At 43.9% G+C, this 18,214-nt stretch overlaps 5 protein-coding genes across 9 annotated transcripts; 3 read left to right on the plus strand and 2 right to left on the minus strand.

Moving 5' to 3' along the window:
* Positions 1 to 192: 192 nt before the first annotated feature.
* Positions 193 to 4,216, plus strand: LOC105699557 (insulin-like growth factor I). The gene is made up of 2 exons (XM_012424666.1): positions 193 to 906; positions 2,575 to 4,216. The coding sequence occupies exon 1, from the start codon at positions 381 to 383 to the stop codon at positions 687 to 689; it is 309 nt and encodes a 102-aa protein (XP_012280089.1). The 5' UTR covers positions 193 to 380; the 3' UTR covers positions 690 to 906; positions 2,575 to 4,216.
* Positions 4,217 to 4,232: 16 nt separating this feature from the next.
* On the minus strand, positions 4,233 to 6,147 carry LOC105699556. The gene is made up of 3 exons (XM_012424665.1): positions 5,869 to 6,147; positions 5,537 to 5,781; positions 4,233 to 4,993 (listed from the first exon to the last, which is right to left on the minus strand). The coding sequence occupies exons 1-3, from the start codon at positions 6,098 to 6,100 to the stop codon at positions 4,787 to 4,789; spliced, it is 684 nt and encodes a 227-aa protein (XP_012280088.1). The 5' UTR covers positions 6,101 to 6,147; the 3' UTR covers positions 4,233 to 4,786.
* Positions 6,148 to 8,067: 1,920 nt separating this feature from the next.
* On the plus strand, positions 8,068 to 9,398 carry LOC105699522 (succinate dehydrogenase assembly factor 2, mitochondrial). The gene is made up of 4 exons (XM_023434114.1): positions 8,068 to 8,294; positions 8,365 to 8,516; positions 8,595 to 8,991; positions 9,094 to 9,398. Exons 1-3 carry the CDS (start codon positions 8,265 to 8,267, stop codon positions 8,863 to 8,865), a joined length of 453 nt encoding a protein of 150 aa, XP_023289882.1. The 5' UTR covers positions 8,068 to 8,264; the 3' UTR covers positions 8,866 to 8,991; positions 9,094 to 9,398.
* LOC105699519 (Bloom syndrome protein homolog) lies at positions 8,985 to 15,119 on the minus strand. Its single transcript, XM_012424579.2, has 15 exons — positions 14,669 to 15,119; positions 14,448 to 14,595; positions 13,548 to 14,336; positions 12,515 to 13,463; positions 12,361 to 12,453; positions 12,106 to 12,305; positions 11,802 to 12,023; positions 11,351 to 11,712; positions 11,018 to 11,276; positions 10,562 to 10,945; positions 10,331 to 10,481; positions 10,079 to 10,266; positions 9,686 to 10,007; positions 9,431 to 9,602; positions 8,985 to 9,357 (listed from the first exon to the last, which is right to left on the minus strand). Exons 1-15 carry the CDS (start codon positions 14,767 to 14,769, stop codon positions 9,207 to 9,209), a joined length of 4,491 nt encoding a protein of 1,496 aa, XP_012280002.1. The 5' UTR covers positions 14,770 to 15,119; the 3' UTR covers positions 8,985 to 9,206.
* Positions 15,120 to 15,253: 134 nt separating this feature from the next.
* On the plus strand, positions 15,254 to 17,990 carry LOC105699521 (ethanolamine kinase). 5 transcript variants are annotated; one of them, XM_012424582.2, is made up of 8 exons: positions 15,254 to 15,375; positions 15,470 to 15,810; positions 15,916 to 16,053; positions 16,381 to 16,518; positions 16,608 to 16,873; positions 16,956 to 17,182; positions 17,267 to 17,489; positions 17,642 to 17,990. In XM_012424582.2, exons 3-8 carry the CDS (start codon positions 15,931 to 15,933, stop codon positions 17,703 to 17,705), a joined length of 1,041 nt encoding a protein of 346 aa, XP_012280005.1. In that variant the 5' UTR covers positions 15,254 to 15,375; positions 15,470 to 15,810; positions 15,916 to 15,930; the 3' UTR covers positions 17,706 to 17,990. The 5 variants fall into 5 exon arrangements, with proteins under 5 accessions (XP_012280005.1, XP_012280009.1, XP_012280006.1 ...); XM_012424586.2 differs by having other exon boundaries at positions 17,273 to 17,489; XM_012424583.2 differs by having other exon boundaries at positions 15,470 to 15,764.
* Positions 17,991 to 18,214: the final 224 nt, after the last annotated feature.

The raw sequence follows: 18,214 nt of genomic DNA on the forward strand, positions 1-18,214 counted from the left end.
AGACGCTGAGGTCGATGGTCGTCTCGGGGGCGGGCAGCCCGTCACGGGGCTCGTTCTCCGGCGGCCGGTTTCCAAGGTCGCGGGCCTCCTTCGCGCGCTGACTCGTCGGCCGCGACGAGACCGGAGGCGGCCCTAAGGGCGCGAGGGCGCGAGGGCGCGAGGGCGCGAGGGCGCGAGGGCGCGAGGGCACGAGGGCGCGAAGGAGGGCGCAGGAGCAAGGGAGCGAGGAAGAGCTCGGAAGCGCGGAAGAGCGAAGGAGCGCGAAGGGGCGAAGGAGCGAAGCAGCAGCGCGACCGATATAAAGGCGCGGAAGACGCGAGAGCCGAACGGAGTCGTCGCTCGACTCGGCCGTCGAGGAGCCCGAGAGCAACGCGTCGAGGATGTCGTCGTCCGAGAGGCGGCGCGGCCTGCTGCCGCTCCTCGTCTTCGTCCTGCTGGTCCAGGTCCTCGGGCAGACCCGCGCCTACCCCAGGCCCAACGTCAGGCTCTGCTCCAAGAGCCTGAGCGATGCCCTGCAGCTCGTCTGCCAGAAGCGCGGCGGCTACAACGAGCCCTTCTCCTACTCGGGCGAGGACGACCACCACGTGGCCAGGGGCGGCCTCGTCGACGAGTGCTGCCACAAGTCCTGTAGCATCGCCCAGCTCGAGCAGTACTGCAAGCCCACGCTGGCCAATCCTCAGGGCGCCTAGTGACGAGGACGGGACGCCGAGGGATCGGCCCCGTGGACGCCTCGCGGACGCCTCGCGGACGCCTCGCGGACGCCCAGGGTACGGCTGGGGCCCGCGCCGCTGGATCGGCTCGGGGTGCCCACCGACCCCTACGGATTTTCCGCCCCACGGACCGGGGATCCGGATCGGAAGAGCGGCCTTCCGGCTTCCGGACCTCGACGGGACATCACGTGGAAACGTAAGCCTCCCCTTGCTCCTCTTCCGGGGAGGAATCCTCGCGGCCTTGCGTGGCCCCCGGGTCCACCTCGCCTCTCCTCCCCTCGAAGAAGCTCTTCGAGGTCGTCTCTCTGGCTCTCTTCTTGCATGTCCGCGGAAAATTTCATTCGGAATGCGAGCAACGATCGGACGACCCTCGCGGGTGCGCGACCGGTGCTTCACTCCCCGATCGCGACCCTCTCCACGATAGATCGCTTGCCCCCTATTTATTGTCGCTAAGACGACCAGACCCTCGCTGACTGCAAACGTAGTTATGTTAGTTAGCTTTATTTATTGTCGCCGACGTCACGTTCCTCCTTTTGTATTTATTCTTTCCTTCGCTCCCCTCTTCTATCGCCGTAGAACGGCCGAGCCTGTCGGACTGGACACGTGGAGCGGCCACGATTATTCCCGCCTCGGGAAAACATCCCAAGATTTTTCGTTATTTTATATTAACGATTCGCGGGAATTAGCGATAACCGCGGCCGATGCCGCGATAAGCGACTTTTCTGTAAGAGACTCTCGGCGGGAAATTCACCAAGACTGGTGCGTGTTTACAAATTATCATTCCGTCGTCCCGTTGACCGGTGGATTATTCATTTTTGCCGATCTATCGTTCTCAAAAAAATCCCTCCCTGTTGACCGACCGGCGCGGATGAAATTATGAATCATCGGTCTTGAATAAATGTCAAGTTCAATGCCAATGGCCAGTTGTTCGTGGAAATCTTGCGGAGGCGGGTGCAATTAATCGGACAGTTTCGCGGAGTCGAGGTGAAGGGGCACACGACGAAGAAGGGACTCGTCGATTAATCGTAACGAAATTTCGGGGCGATTAGGGACTCGACGATTAATCGTAACGAAATTTCGGGGCGATTTGGGAGTCGGCGATTAATCGTAACGAAATTTCGGAGCGATTAGGGACTCGGCGATTAATCGTAACGAAATTTCGGAGCGATAAGGGACTCCACTTAGGAGAGATGCTCATCTTCTTCGTTCCCTTATCGCCTTTCTCGATTGAAACGGAGGTACCTAGTTAATCCATTACATATTGTTAAATTTTTAACCATGTCGGTCCTACGGTCCTCGGGGCGATTTTCTATTTCGTAATTTCTTTAACACGGATCCCCGATCGCGATAAGGTATCACTCGGCGCGTACACGCGCCACGAGGCTGTATTAAGGAATTTATTATTCCTCAATTATGTAAGGCGAGGCATCTATTAATAACCGGGTAAAAATTCACGCGGAGATCTCCCGCGCTCCTATCCCTTCGATCGATCGAATCAAATTCCTCGATCAATCGAGGGTGACAATATCGACGATGTTACGCATGCAGGTCGGTGTAACTCGAGAAGGTTTTCCCCAGGAAGCGAAAGGGAGAAAAGAGAGCTCGGGTTGCCTCGCGTCAATGGAAGCATGCCGGGAAGTTGCCACGGCACCGCTTAATTAAAAAAAAAAAAAGAGAGAGATGCATTTTGTATATTTGTCACGTCAACGCCTGATAAAAAAAATATAAATTAGAAGCATGCCAAAAATTTGTCGTGATGTTTAATTAAAAAAAAAAATAAAAAAATTATGATAGGCGCACGTTAAGTTAAGTTTATCGAGGAGAGGACGTTCGGATTTGTAAATATCGGCTTAATTAATTCCAGGTCCCATCGAGTCCGGCTCTACACGAGAGGTCAGAGTTCCAAGCGAGCACCGCATCGCCGGAGTCGATCGGATCGATCGAATCGAATCGACCGGTCCGATAAGTGTGTCACCGGCGAGGCGCCAGGAGCATTAAAAAATCGGTCACGGATCGACCTCGGCGACAAGCGATCCACTGTAGAGGAGGTCAGCGGCTCGAATTGAATCGACCGGTTCAATCAGGGGGCAATCGGCTAGGCGTCGGCGATCGTTAGCCGATCGATCCCGGAGTCGGCCGATTTTTACGAAAGTTAAGTCCGGGGAGGTCAGCAATTCCCGATCGAGCCAATCGATCGACCAATCGGCGCGTCTCCGGGGCCGAATAAAAATCGGTCATGGACCCTTGCGAGATCCCGCCGTCGATTAGGCAATTATCGGCCGACACTTCGGAGCCGGGAAATCGGTCTGCTCCAGGAGAGACCTCGACGGAGCCGGTCGGCTCGAATCGATTCGATCTGTCTTCGATAGGCGATCGTCGAAAGCGGCGCGGTCGGAGGAGCCGACGATACCGCGTTCGATCGATCGGCCCATGTGATTGCGCGATCCCGGATCGATCCTCCGTGGATCGATCGGGAGGAGCCGACGTCTCCTCCTCGGAAGTCGCCGGTGACTTTAGCGCTCTAACCGACTGATGATCTCATTAGTATTAATTAGGAGTAATTCTCGACTAGCTAAATTAGGGGTTAACGCCGATCGCCAGCTACGACCGATAAGCTCTCGTCGACTTTGCCAGTCCCGAGGGAGGAGCCAAGGCACGTGATACAAGCCTTAATTTTTTAGCCCTTGCCGTTTTGCGCCTTCCTTCCGCCCGGGAAGGAAGGAGGGAAGGGAGAGGAGAGACTAGAATTACCAAGAAATCGAGAAAAAGCACTAAAAGAGCTCGGTATTTTTTCTGTCTTATTTTTTTTTTCTTTTTTTCTTTCTGTTCTATAATGAGGAATCGAGGAACGTCCTCGCTTTTCCTCGGCGACGAGAGGGAAGAGGGGCTCTCCTCTCTTCTCCATCGGACAGCAGTATTGCTGTGATAGTATAAATGCCTTTTGTAATATAAACCGTAAATAGGGAGACGCGTCGCTCTTTTTTTCTTCCTCGAGTTCCTGCGACAGGACAGCCAAGTATAGCGCACGGTCTTCGTGATCTTTTGTTCATATCTTTCCTCCTTTTTCTATTTTACTTTTACGTCGCGTATCGTAGTTCCTCGCGAACGCTCGAGGGAGGCGCCGAAGCTCTCGGGCCGGTCTTCATGTGTGATAAGGACTTTATTTTGAGGCTTGCCCGAGTCCTCCGCGCTTCTCCTCGGGACTCCCTTATGGGGGAGAGAAGGCGAGGGCGTTCGCGAGGAGGTCCTCGGCCGGTGATAGATTCCCCAAGACTCGACGCCGTCGAAGAAGGATATTCGTCGAGCGACGACGAGCTTTTCCTCCACCGTCCAATGTAGAACTCTCGGCCAGGGGTGGCGGAATCCTCGGAACGGTTGCGGCGATTTTTCACTTGTGATCCAATAAGCTAATTTGACTCTTGCACGAGAGTCTCCGTAGGGGCCTCGAGTTAAGGTCGAGACTTCGAAATGTCGCTTAGGTGATTAAAGATCTCTAGATACGGATGTTCGTTGCGTTCACTCTTACGTCCTGAAGTACCCTTCCTTTTATTGCGACTACCGGGCGGCCGAGACGCAAAGGTTGCGCCGAGGAGAAAAAAAATCCACTACGCGTTTCGACCCTGCGCGGAGCTCCGCGATGCTACGACTTTAACACTGGTTTATTAAATAATCACGTCTTTAGGAACCTGGATCTTTAAAGCGCAACATTTCGATTAGAAACTAGACACCGAGGCGCGCCTTCCTCTCGGGTCGCGACCCGAGGAAGCGCCCGGGTAGAAGGGTCGCATTTTATCCATTAAATGTCTTCTTGATTGAATTTTGGAGCATCGAGCGACCGGCTGGATCTCGAGGAATAATTTATAATAATTTAAAGGCTCTAGGCGGTACTACGGAAATTTCGGGGAAATAATTTAAAGGTCGGGCTCCCGTTTGACCCGTGGGACGGATCCGGCTCGGTCGATCGATCTCCCCGAATCCGCATCGGGATCCACGGAACGCCCTGAGTATAACTAGGGGTCGGCTCGTTGATTCGAAAAATCGTTTCGCGGAGTTTCCGGGTCGGGTCGGCCGCAGGGTCACGAGCAGGGGGAGAGCTTCTCGTCCCTCAGGCAGACGTCCACGTCCTGGCAGCACCTGGCAGCCATGGTCATGAACAGCTTCTTCGACTCGTCCTTGTTCCTGGCCGCCCTGGGCAGCCTCTCGAGGACGTCGTTGTAGAGCTCCTCCACCTCTTCCGGGCTGAGGTCGATGCCGTCCCGGAAGCCCAGGTCGTCCCCGGAAGCCTGGCGGAATTCCACACACTCACACCTTCGGTCCCCCTCGGGATCCTTTCCTGGACCTCGTCCTCAGCCGAAGAGTCTTCTGACACCTGGCAGCAGCTGCGATCGCGCATGGGCAGGCGCGGGCACATGCAAATGAGGTGGCAAGGCAACAAACGGTTTTGCAGTTAGTCACGAGCGATCGGAACCTCGAGGGATCGGTCATACGTGATCTTAAGAGGAGCCGATCGATGAGAAGGGTCTATCGGGCGACGTGATCGGCATCGTCTCGTCAATAAGGTTCTCCATCGGGGACCTTACCGCCGACGACGTCGATTTCGTCCCCGGGGATGAATGCACCTCTCACCTCGTGATTCCGTGTTTTTTGTCGGTACTTTTGGACGTTCGCCAGGTTCGATTATGGATGTTACCGGATTCGAGGATGGAGAAATGCGGTGGATGACTGAGCTTGCGCGATTATTTAGCGTTAAGCCGCTTGTTGGTGGATATCGGTCATGCAGGGTAGAAGCTGGAAGAGAGGGTTGGATAAAAAAAGAGATCGCTTACCGGGGGCAGGACTCCCGAGGGGGGCTGCATCGCCTGCTGCTGTCCCAATCCGAAAGGACCGTAATACCCAACAGGGGCAGGATAGCTGATAACGGGAGCGACTCTTGAATAACGCGATAACTCGCGGTTTCGGCGAGCGTCCTGGATCACCTGCGAGACTATGGGTGCCGCGAATCTGCCCATCATCTCCGCCGTCTCCGGGGAAACTTGCCGCTTAACCCGGGTACTGGAGGTTTCTCTAGGTCCTGTGAAAGAGGGGAAGAGTCAACGACGTGGAGGTAAATAAAGGAAAATCCTCTTCCTATTGTTGGTAAAAGTATGTGAGGGTTCACCTGAGGGGGGTCTGACGAGAGGCCAGGGGACGGGAGGCAGGTCGGGGTCGCCTTCGGGGGGTCCCTCCGCCCTTGGAGAGACGTCCTGAGAGGACCTCTTGATCTTGAAGCCCAGACCACTGCACTGCTGCATCATGACGTTCATGATCGTGTTCTTGCACTCCATGGAGCCCTCGGAGGGTCCCAGGGAACAGAGAGCCCCCAAGAGCAGCAGGATCGCCTTCGGTACCATCTTCGGGACGCGCCTCGGGATCGACTGCACCTGCGGCACCCGCTGGACACCACTCCACCTGCTCTGGTATGTCCATCCGGCTTTTATTACATCCTTATCCAGAGAACGTGTTGAAATCAGACTCGGGCAATCGCGCGCTATTTGTTTACCCGACAGCTCGCGCCTGCCCCGCGACCGTCATCTCCTGAGAATGCCCCGCGAGTCCTTCCCCGGCGAGGAGTCGACCTCTAGGCTCTCCAAGATTTTCCAGACCTGGAGAGAGAAGCTTCCAAGACGCGGTCCATGGGTCCGCCCTTTGCTGGAAAAATCCTCAGGTGTTTAAGAAAAACCTCCAATCGGCGAAAGCGACCAGGGTCTCGCCCGAGTCCCTATTTCGAGACGGCGAGAACCTGTTCTAGGTATCTATTTAGGTATTACGAGCAGAATTATACAAGATTCTCGACCCTCACCTGGTGGCCTCCTATGCGCTCCCGATAATGGGCAATGGAATCGCGGAGCCTTGAAGGAACGCGCCGAGATATTCCCGGAATACGCTCGGCGTTTCTCCGCAGCGGACTCGGAATCCGCGGAATTCTGATCCGACGAGTCGGCGGAATCGCGTTTCCCTTTCGAAAGACTTTCCTTCCTTCGTGGCATCTCGAGGGAGAATCTTGCTTATCTTGTCCGACTTCGCATCCTTATCGGCGGTTCGTGACGGACGCTCGAAACGGTCGTGATAATTCGCATCGATCCGGATCGAATCGATTTCCTCGCAAGGTAATCAAGCATCGGCCTTCTTTGCATGCCTTTCCGCGTCGGTGGTGATCTATAAAAAGACGTACTCCGGTTATACAAGAATTCCGTGGGGAATGCGAATTAATAAGGATTTTTCCTTGCCCTCTATGGAGTCTGCTTTGCCAAACGATGAACTCTAGTGACACGGGAGAATGCGTAAACGTCCTGCGGCCGCTTGGGACGTCGGAAATGGCACCCTGGAAGCGTTCATCGCAGGTTTAGGTACCGCTTGAGCAAGGCGATTATCGATGTCGCGAGAGGATTTTTCTTTTTTCTTCCCTCGACATAACCGGGTCAGCATTTATCATCTCGACCTTATCGAGGCGCGGCCAGACCGCGTAACGATTTACGCGAAATTGAGGAGACGCGATCGCACGTGACACCTTCGTGGATCGCGGGGAGGAACACTCGATTTTTTACATTTCTCTCCTCGCCGGTTCGTCCCGCGGGAAAACGTTTCCTGTGAAACTTCCGTAGGACAATGTGTACGACAAGTTTTATTCGAGACGTTTTCCCGCATCGCGTCTGGTTACAAGGATAGGCCGCATTAATCGAGCGCTCCTTTTCGCGCCGACGACAAAATGGCCGACCAGACCGCAGGGGGTCTCCTTTTCCGCGCGGGAATGTCGCGCCTACGTGAAGCAACGCGCAACGCACCCGAAGGTATTTCAAAAACAGCCGACGTAATACGTGTCTCTTGGCCGCGTTTCCAGATCTTCGCTTTTTCCGGACAAAGAGGTCGACGGAATCTGCGAGGAGTCGGTGGAAAGTAGAGAAACGTGTCCTCGGGAGAGCCACGCGTCGTCGTGCCATCCTGTACGTGATGAGATGACGTGCGTGCGGAAACTGCGCGCTGAAACAATATTTATTTTTACTCACGGCACATCTTAAAATCGGAAGGAACGGAAAGAGCGGCTCGAGATGCACCGATTGAGATATTTGCCGAGAATCGCCGCAAAATATTGACAGAGATTTAATGCTTACGTTTGGATTTGTCGTCCCCCGTCTTGGAGTCGAATATCGCTTCGTTATCGATCTTTTGATTCACGTTTCGACCGATTAGAGCGCGCAGTTTTCGAATTTAAACGGTGCGCTCGGAAAACGCGCGCCGCGTCATCGTGCGAGGAAACGCTGAACTACGCCGATGTGATATTCCGATAAGTCGATAAGTGAGATTTTTCGCAGTTTCGTAGATTCGCCGTTTTCGGAATTACCACACGTGTACGTTGTTTGTTGTGTCGTCAGATTTGGTTGGATTTCAAACAAAATAGGTTGCCTGATAAATACCGGGGATCAGTTTAACCTGGCATTGAAGTGGGTGAGGATGTAATGCGAGCGCGTTAACGAGAATTTACGTAACGTCATATGATACTTCGCGATTAATACGAGAATGAGTAAGACCATTAACCTGTGCACGGCGGTACGTATCGGGAATGACATTGCTCGTTTAGCGTTATTTACCGGTGTTAAATATTCCGTTTATACTTTAGGTTAGGCCGGTAGTATCAGCAAGGGGTATTTTTACTTCGATCATGAGGAATCGAAGCAGTTCGCAAGATATATTTCATCCAGATGGCCACGAGCCAAGTATACCCCGTTATCAACATCACGAAGGCGAGAACGCATCTCTCAAGAGAGCAAGGTATGACAATGTGCATTCTTTACGCATATTATAAGCAATAAGGATACGGTACGAGTTAGATTTGTTTCGTTTCTGCAGGTTGTTGTATCAGTCACGTAAACGAGGCATGCTAGAGAATGGGTTACTTCTTAGCACGTTTGCGAAGAAGTACTTGGATACCTTTACGGATAATGAATTACATTTATACGACCATCTGATTAACATACCTTCGAATGACTGGGATTTATTTTATTGGGCTACCGGAACTAAACCAACCCCACCCGAGTTCGATAACAATGTCATGGACCTTTTGAAAGAACATGTTCGAAATGACGATCGACAAGCTAGAATTATGCAACCGGATCTGTAGATAATGATTGTATATTTAGCATACTTAATTAGTCGCATTTCTAGGTAAAGGCATAAATGCAGAGCTTAAAGGAAAAAATTCAATGTAAATAGAAGAATTAAGACAAGAATCACAATGAGCAATGTTGTAAGAAAATCTTCATTCGTTTATGTACATTATTGAATAACACAGCGTCATTATAATTAATTAATTTATAGATTTACATAAAAAAATTTTTTTAATTTACAGAATGGCTAAAATGCCAATATTAAGTGATTTGCTATTCTGAACTTCAGTTGATTCTGGGCAATTTGTCAGATTTGCAAACTTAACATAAGCAAGTACAGATACATTGTGGATCGCTAACCAAAATGCATGTATCGATGTGGATCCGAAAGGAACTGCTTATTCTGAGTGAAGCCTACAAGACCGGGTCCTTTTGTTGCCGTTGCAGCTCCTCTACCTCTAGTTGTTTTTCCACGGCCTCTAGTCGAGGACTTCCTGTCTCTTGAACTTAAAATAGCAATAAATTAATCTTATGTGAAACGCGTAAATTAGCTGCGGTCAAATTATTTTTTCTCCATACCTAGAGCCTCCTCTTTTAAATTTTTTAGCACCAGATCTATAAGCACCTCGTCCTTTGCGTTTCCTGCTACCTCGACTGCCACCCCTGCTACTGGTTCCAGAATTTCCATAATTGTCCCACGTATCGTCATCATCCTCTTCTTCTTTGTCCTCTTCCTCCTCATTTAAAAGAGCTGAACACAAAATAATCGTATTACTAAAACTGGTATATCCGATAGTGTAAGTTAAAACGAGTTTTCAATGTTTTCAGACATACCACTTTTGTCGTTAGCATATTTTTTTGTAATCTCCAGCAAAGCTTTCCCATATTTGTCAAAGTTGGCTTTGGTTACATGAGGGATTTGCAGCATAGCTTCTTCTGTCTCCGGCAACTGTTGACTCATAGCTCTTATTGCTATCATATTCATAATGGATGATGCAGAAACTTCCAGCGAAGCTGCAATTCCTCTTATTATGTGCATAAGATCAGAATAGCAACGATCTTGTAGATCCTTCAGGACTTTGTTCACAGGTTGTGCAACGGAAGATACGGTTGTTACTACAGTTGTAGACTTGGATGATCTTATTGGGAAGATGACCTGAAATGTAACGAGCAATTTGCTGATAAATCCCATTTAAATGACTATAGTATTCGATGTGTAAGAGGTACCTTTTTATTTTTATCCATCATAAGTTCCTTAACTTTGTTTCCTATTTTTAGATAGGCACATGCAATCTCATTGTTAATGTACATGTCTTCTTTAAGATAATCATCGATAACCAATTTATGTATCAACCGTTCGATGTCGCCTCTATTCCAAGATTTTCCTCGGCCATAGAGTGGGTGCTTCGTAAGCCCTATGTATACAATTATTTTAGTAAAGTGTTTTATACATTAGAATTTTTAGTAAGTTAAGCATACCTGCATCTCTGATTTTTTTAATGTCGCTTCCCTTATAAATGTCAGTGAGGAATACGACAGTAAGGCCTAGTTTACGATTTTGATTCAAATCTCTAACTGCTTTGACAATTTCTCTTGCATCTTGTGTTACATCGATCATAGTGAATTGTTCCTATATTAAAAATTCAAGCACTGGGTATCCATCCACATAACTTAATATTATGAAACCTTTAATTCCTATTCTTGACTAACCTTATTTCTGCAGTTATCGCAACTGGTTGATTTGTTTGCAATGCACTGTTCCTGGTGAAAGATTTCACCGAAATAATTTAATTGTTGTACTCTTCGACAGTCGGTCTTATTCTCACAAAACGCCACCATCCTAAATAAATTATCCATGTGTGTTTTCGTAACTTCCACACTTGATGAATCGAACTCTATCATTTTTCGAATCCTATGCATGTCAGCGTAATTGTAGAATAGCGTGCAATCCGCATTTTCAGAGTCACGACCCGCACGACCACTTTCTTGATAATAACCTTCGATGGATTTCGGAAGAGCGGCATGAATGACAAATCTAACGTTGGGCTTGTCGATGCCCATGCCAAACGCTATGGTTGCGCACACCACGGTAATCTACACGGAAAAAATTAATTAACCGGAAAACATTCTACTTCTTTTAAACAAAGAATATATATTAAAGCATACCTCTTCGGAGATCCATCGTATCTGGATGTCAGTTCGTTGGTGATCCGTAAGACCTGCATGATAACTCATTGCTCTAATTCCATTAGTTCGAAACTGCTCAGCATAAGAGTCACAGTCTTTCCGTGAAAGACAGTAAACTATACCGCACTCATTTTTGTACTTTGTCTTTATCGTAGCAATAACTTCATCAGAGCAATTTTTTCCTTTCTTTGCTATTATGGAGTATTTTAGATTTGGCCTGTTAAAGCTCGACATGAACCTACACGGAATAAAAGGTGGAACATTAATTTTTTCAAGTCTCTAGACTTCTATTTTTTTTAAAGCTGAACATACCACTTTGGAGATGTCATATTTAATTGATGTAAAATGTCAGTTCTAACTCTTGGAGTAGCCGTCGCAGTCAGAGCCATTGTAGGAACTTTAGGATAATTATCCCGAAGTAACCTTAGTTTCTTGTAGTCTGGTCTGAAGTCGTGACCCCACTGACTTACACAATGCGCCTCATCGATGACAAATCTGGCCAACAAGTTCCTTTCATACAAAAGTTTAAGAGTATTACAGAATTTTTGTGATGCAGACAGTTTCTCCGGAGTCACATAGAGTAACTTTAAAGCCGGTTCCCTCTTGGATAATTCACTGTATATTCTTTCCGCTTCCCTGTCCGATATGCTACCTGACATATGAGCAGCAGGTATCTGGAATACCAATTTTTTTAGAGTTAAGGACGTTCAAAATTTTCAAGACAATATCAACGTTATGGTTTCCTTTTTAAATAATTCCTTACATCAAGTGAAGTAAGTTTTTGAACTTGATCGAGAATAAGACTTTTCAAAGGCGAAATGACAATGGTAATTCCTGGGGTTAAAATTGCTGGTAATTGATAGCATAATGACTTTCCGCCTCCAGTTGGCATCAGCACGAAACAGTCATAACCCAACATTGCAGCATTTATGACTTGCCGTTGGTTTGGTCGGAAGGAGTACAAACCAAATTTTTCTTTGAAAACCTAGGAGTAATCAAATATTAATTTCTACTAAATAATGCGACTACTTGTAGTTTTAATAAATAAATTTAAGCAGAAAAGTTACCTTCATCATTTCTTTTGAATGAGGATATTGGTCACTGTCAAATTCCCCACTGACACCATCGTTCTTGTAATTTCCAGTAAACTGACCCATTTGAAATGGAACTGCTGTAGCTTTTGATGAATTTTTAGTATTCTGAGAAGATTCACTAGTGCAAGGGAGTTTATTGGTCTTTGAAGATCCCTCTGCGCTAGGCTTTGTATCTGCAATTCATTATATACTTGTAATGCATAAGCAAATAAAAATCAATACTTGTACCTTTTGTCGAAGAATTATATGCAGGCAGCCGTTCCAGTTCTTGTGTTAAACTATCCTCTATTTCCCAAACATCATCAGTAATAATATATTTTCCTAAAATATAGAATAATAATTAATTCTTCAAATGATTTAAACAATCTTCTATACAACTTACCAGGTTGATCAAACTCTTCCCAATTATCCTGCTCTTTCGAAAACTTAGTACTTGATGAAGGTTTGTTTATTAATGATGTATTTGTTTCTTTAAATGGACTTTTCGGTAATGCCTTCGGAATTTTCGTAATTTCTTTTGCAGTATTAAAGTCATCTATTTTTATGTTTGACGGAATACTGTGAATTTTGATTTCTTTATTATTAACAATCTTTCCGATATTGCTGCTACAGGATCCATACAGTTTTTCACGAAGCTTAGAAAGTTTCTTTTCAAAAATTGTAGGTTTCTTTACTTGAAAAGTCTTTTTTCTTGACAAGTCTGGTGATTCCACCTGCATATCGTCGGATTCCGAAATAGAATTATCATGTGCGTATGGAGATATATGAGATTCTCTTAAATCTGCCTCTAATTGAAACAATGAAGTATTCTGCTGTATATCGGCTGATTGAAAACTCGTGTCATCGAGCTCTGTTGTAGAAATGTTACTTTGTTCCTGTGAAGTAATTGGAAACTTTTTTGATTCCGTTAGCACTTTTAACTGGGAGTTACTTTTCTTTGGGCTGGATTTTTTTTGTTCATCCCATTCATTTAGAGAAAGTTCTCCATTTTGATTGCCATCCAAATTATTAAATGAATTATTAAGTGCTGTAGTGGATCTATTGCTTTCGGAATCCTGTGATCTAACATCTGCAATATCGTCAACGTCCATCTTTGAGTTCTCCTCTCGAACCTTTGCTAATGCTAACTTTCTTTCTACTTGGCGAATTTTTGCTTTCACGTGTTGACCTATAATCTTCAAATTTTGAAGAGTGTCCAAGTCAAATTTTGGAAACTTTTCTAATACTGGTATAGGAATTATATTAAATGCAGTACAAAATTTTTCTAAAACTTGTATTTGTATATCCTTCAGTTTTTGCACTTTATCTTCTAATTCTATAATTGTAGCTGTCTGAAACAATTATTGATTTACAGGAATATTAAGGCATTCAAATATACTGTACATGCAATAATTTTTTATTGCATGCAAACTTACTGGATGGGATGTCATCTCTGGTAAACTTCTTATTTTTTCAATCCAAGGTTTTAGTTGTGCATCAATTCCTAGTGGTTTTAAATCTAATTTAAAATCTGGCCCTTTCCATTCTTTTATCGGCGTCTTTTTTGGGCTAGAACCTTTTGAACAAGGACTAGTGATCTCATTTCTAATTATCTGCCGTTGATTTGATTTTAAACTAGGACTCATATGTTTAGATACACTTCTTAGACTCACTTTTGAATCAGGACTCTCAACCTCATCTATGGTTATTTTTGTGGGACTTGATTTATAATCAGAACTATCACTTTCAGAATCTGAAATTATTAATTTTCTAGACCTCAATTTTGCAATGTTAGACAAAGAGTTTTTTGAAGTTTTCCTTGAAACTTTAAAAGTTGGCGAAGTTGGCACTTTCTCGTCATCATCTAAAAATGCTTTTGAAATGAAGTTTGCTTTGCTTTTGACCATTTTAAACTTATCATTTAATACTGTATTATTACTGCCAGCAATTATGGCATTGCTTTGATCAATTCTCCAATTATCATCATTCTTTTCATTCTGTAACTCAACCGTTTCCAGTTCCTTCTTTTGCATTTCTTTGTCCTCGCCATTTTTAGCATTATCAGAATTTATCCTCGGTTTAATATTATCGCTATCATATTTATGGTCCTTATTCAGTTGTTCCAAATCTATAGAATCCTGAATAGTTTGTATAGTGCTATTATTCTCCTTTATCTTGGATAGCTCTAGCTGTGCACTTGGAACTGATAAGTCACTCGAACTGCTCTTGATTAAAAAACAAACAAAATACGTTAGCGAACTAATTAAGATACAAAACAGCGTTTAGTAATCACTAATACTTGACAGCATGTATTTACAATTTATATTTTAACTTACTATCGATATGATAAAATCATTTTTCTTAGTATCATCATTGAGTTCCTTCGATGATGTGCACTTATCTTCAAAACTGTTCCACAGTTCAGAAGATTCAAATAAGTGCTCGTCCTCATTTTTTGTTTTTTCAATCGATGTTATCGGAGTACTGAAACGAATGAAGCCCTTACATCGAGTCTTTCAAAAAATCATCAATGACAACATAAACTGTATATCATTACCTTGACTGCAGCTGAGAAAGCTTTCTATTCTTAAGTTTTATCAAAAACCCCTGTAGGTTGGGCTGTCGACCGTTTTGACTTTTAGGCAACTTTTTCGACATTCTACCTAACCTCTAACGAGAGATGCAATAATAACACTTTCTATACTCGCCAAACAAAGCATTGCCATTCTACCCTCGATCAACATAATTTCAACTCCATTTTCGATTTTATTACACGATCGTATAACCACGCGATAGAATAAATATTATTATAGACAAATATATAGCATCAAACTTGATACTCAATACTTGACTCTCGATGCTTTGTATATCAACTTTGCGTTCACGCGTTTACGTTTTCATCTCAATTTTTGCGGGAATTCGTTGCCATTTCTCGATATTTATCGATAGTGGTCCATCGGACTTCGACATGGCTTTGAAACTTCGACATGGCCGTTTGAAACGAAATGGAGGGAAAAATAATTCAAGGTATGTGTGCAGATAGGTACGTCACTGTAGGGGCGACAAACCTTGGTGAGCACGGCCTTGTCATCGACAAAGATCGTCACGTGGCCGGGACTGACTTGTAAATATCAATAATTGCATTTCTCCTAATCAGTAATCTTAGTAATGTCTGAGATTAAGAACGGTAGTTTCGTTATCGCATGAGACAACATTTTTGAAGATTCTCAACGATATCAGCTATGTGACGTTTGGGCGCTTCTAGTGAGTACATACGTTAATTTCAATCAATCGCAAAAATTCGCAAGGGTTTATACAAATTTCTGTTTATACTTCAACAGTACTTTTCACTTTGCAGAAGCTCGAATTTGAGGATTTCGAGAAACTTCACTTTCAGTGCGCTAAACCTACAGCTCCGAAGCAGGAAGTCTTAATGAATATAAATTTGTAATGTGCGTCGAAGCCCCTTCTCGTTGGTTTTACCCTGGCTTATCTGTTCGCTTATGGCTCACATAACATCAGTTTCGCTTGAGCCTCCGTGGCGAGAGGTTCTGTTTGAAACAAGGAATATTCTTCGTATTGTATAAATCATTTGGCAAGGTGTTCTCTTAAGAATCGTGAAGGGACCTTAACAACCTGACAATTTTTGTTCGGTAATTTCTGCACCTGTATTTGTAACAGGACTTTAATCTTTAGATTGTAAGTTTCCCAAGAATTTATTCTATAATCAAAGTTTATGGAATAAGTTTTAGATTTTTTTGAAATATCGACCTGACTGGATTTTATACTATATCAATTTCTTAGAATTCAGGTAAAGCTATGGAACGATTTATGGAACCACATCTGGATATTACGATTGATGATAATGATATTATTAAAGGTGCAACCGATGTTGTAAAGAGTATTAGACCATCCTGGTCTGTTGATAAGCTTCAGTTTAAGGTATTTGTCCTTCTTGACAATTAATCGTGCAATTAAACTCATTTAGATAATGTCATCTATTTAGTCCTTTTAATTTAATAACAGACATTCAAATTTTTTTAAGCAAACCAATGGAAACGTTGGAACATACTATCTGAATTACCATTTAAAAAAATGGACGTCCTCCTATAGTTTTATCAGTAGATATGTCTTATCTAGTCTTACATAGCAGACTTAATTTATGGTAATGGTTTGAAAGTAATACAGGGGCTTGTTGTTATAACTACATATCATGGAATCATGCTTGAGTCAAAGTAAAATGATTTTTATTGCCTTAAATTTTTACAGCTATTTACAAATGGAATTACAAATAAGTTAGTAGGTGTGTGGTGCCCAGGGCATTACAATGATATGGTGCTGGTAAGGGTGTATGGACACAAAACTGATTTGCTTATCGATCGTAGAGACGAAACCAGAAACATTCGGGTAATGTAATTTACATGAATTTTTACTATAAAAAATAATTCGTTGGAATAGCTATTTATGTTTCAATGTGTTATGCTTGTCCTTTGTAGATACTTAATAAAGCTGGATATACGCACTCCATTTATGCTACATTTAACAATGGACTCGCATATCAATTCATTGAAGGTGATACTCTCACTACTGAAACAATAAGACAACCTGAAGTCTATTGGCTGGTAGCAAAGCGAATGGCACAAATGCATCGGCTTACACCAAATCACCCCGAAATGAGCAAAAGTCCTGTTATATGGAATAAAACAGAAAAATTCATGCAAATCATGCCAAAGAAATTTTCTGACCCTATTAAGCAGGCAAAGTCAGTAGATGATTTTAATTTAACCATTGTATTGAACATATCGTCGTATTCCAGAGCATACATAATTTATATATATTTACAGATTTGAGAAATTAATAAGACCTTATAGTGAACTGGAAGAGGAGTACTTTATGCTTAAAGAGAAGCTCTCAAAACTTGACAGTCCAGTGGTGTATGCTCACAACGATCTCCTATTAGGAAATGTGCTGTACAATAAAAAAGAGAATTCCGTTACGTTTATCGACTTTGAATATACTGCTTACAATTATCAAGCATACGATATAGCAAATCACTTTGCTGAATTTGCAGGTAATTAGAGAGTAATTCAGAATTATAAGAATAAACCAAGAAGTGATCATTGTTTGCAAATAATTATTAGGTATTTTTATTCAGGGGTAGATGGTCCAGATTATACTTTATATCCAGAGGAAACCTTACAAAGGGCCTGGCTCAGGATATATCTTCAGGCATATAATAAGGCCAGCAATGTATCGGAGGACGAAGTAACTAAGTTGTACATTCAAGTTAACAAATTTGTTCTGTTGACACATTTCTTCTGGGGTTGCTGGTCGCTTATTCAAAGCCAGCATTCATTCATTGATTTTGATTTCTTAACGTAAGGGATGAAATTATTAAAGAAAATTACTTCATTGAACAGTATTTTAAGAATCTATTGTTATTAATAATTTCGTTTATTATTTTACATGTATATCAATTATCCCTAGAGACTTCTTCGGGTGCTTTGATTAACTTCTGTCTTATTCACAGTTACGCATTCAGAAGATTCGAGGAATACTTTAAGCAGAGGGAAAAGTGTCTTGAAATCGATTGACAGATGTCCATTAAATACATCGTTGGAGGTACTTTACTCATAGATGAAGTATATTATTTCTATAAATATATCATGGTGCTGTGTACCTTGGTAAATAGTCATTTAGTACATATCTCGGTGAGGCGTTTATTTACCGTGCATTTTGTTATTAACCGGTGTAAAGTTTTTATTCTATGTGCATAGCAAATGAAAGTTATTGTTCCTTTACGAGCCAGTGAATATATTATTGTAAATACGTATTTCGTGCGCATATTGTGCAATAAAAATGTTTCTCGTTACCGGCAATCTTTCCAGTTTCTGATTTGCCTCTAGATGAAAGATAAGAATCGCGTGAAAATTCCACAAATACATGACATGTTTTTTTATCGTGTTTAATCACGGTATCGTGCAAGAAACTGGAATGAGCACATAAATCGATATGCTCGAGTAAATTATCAACTGTCCTGGCGCCTTGATCTTCCGCCACGTGAATGGCTCGATTGCGAAGAAACGCGTTTCGCAATCGTGTT

The sequence above is a fragment of the Orussus abietinus genome, unplaced genomic scaffold (genome assembly GCF_000612105.2).
Source record: "Orussus abietinus isolate OABI.00-Male unplaced genomic scaffold, Oabi_2.0 scaffold8, whole genome shotgun sequence".
NCBI classification, from domain to species: Eukaryota; Metazoa; Arthropoda; class Insecta; order Hymenoptera; family Orussidae; genus Orussus; species Orussus abietinus.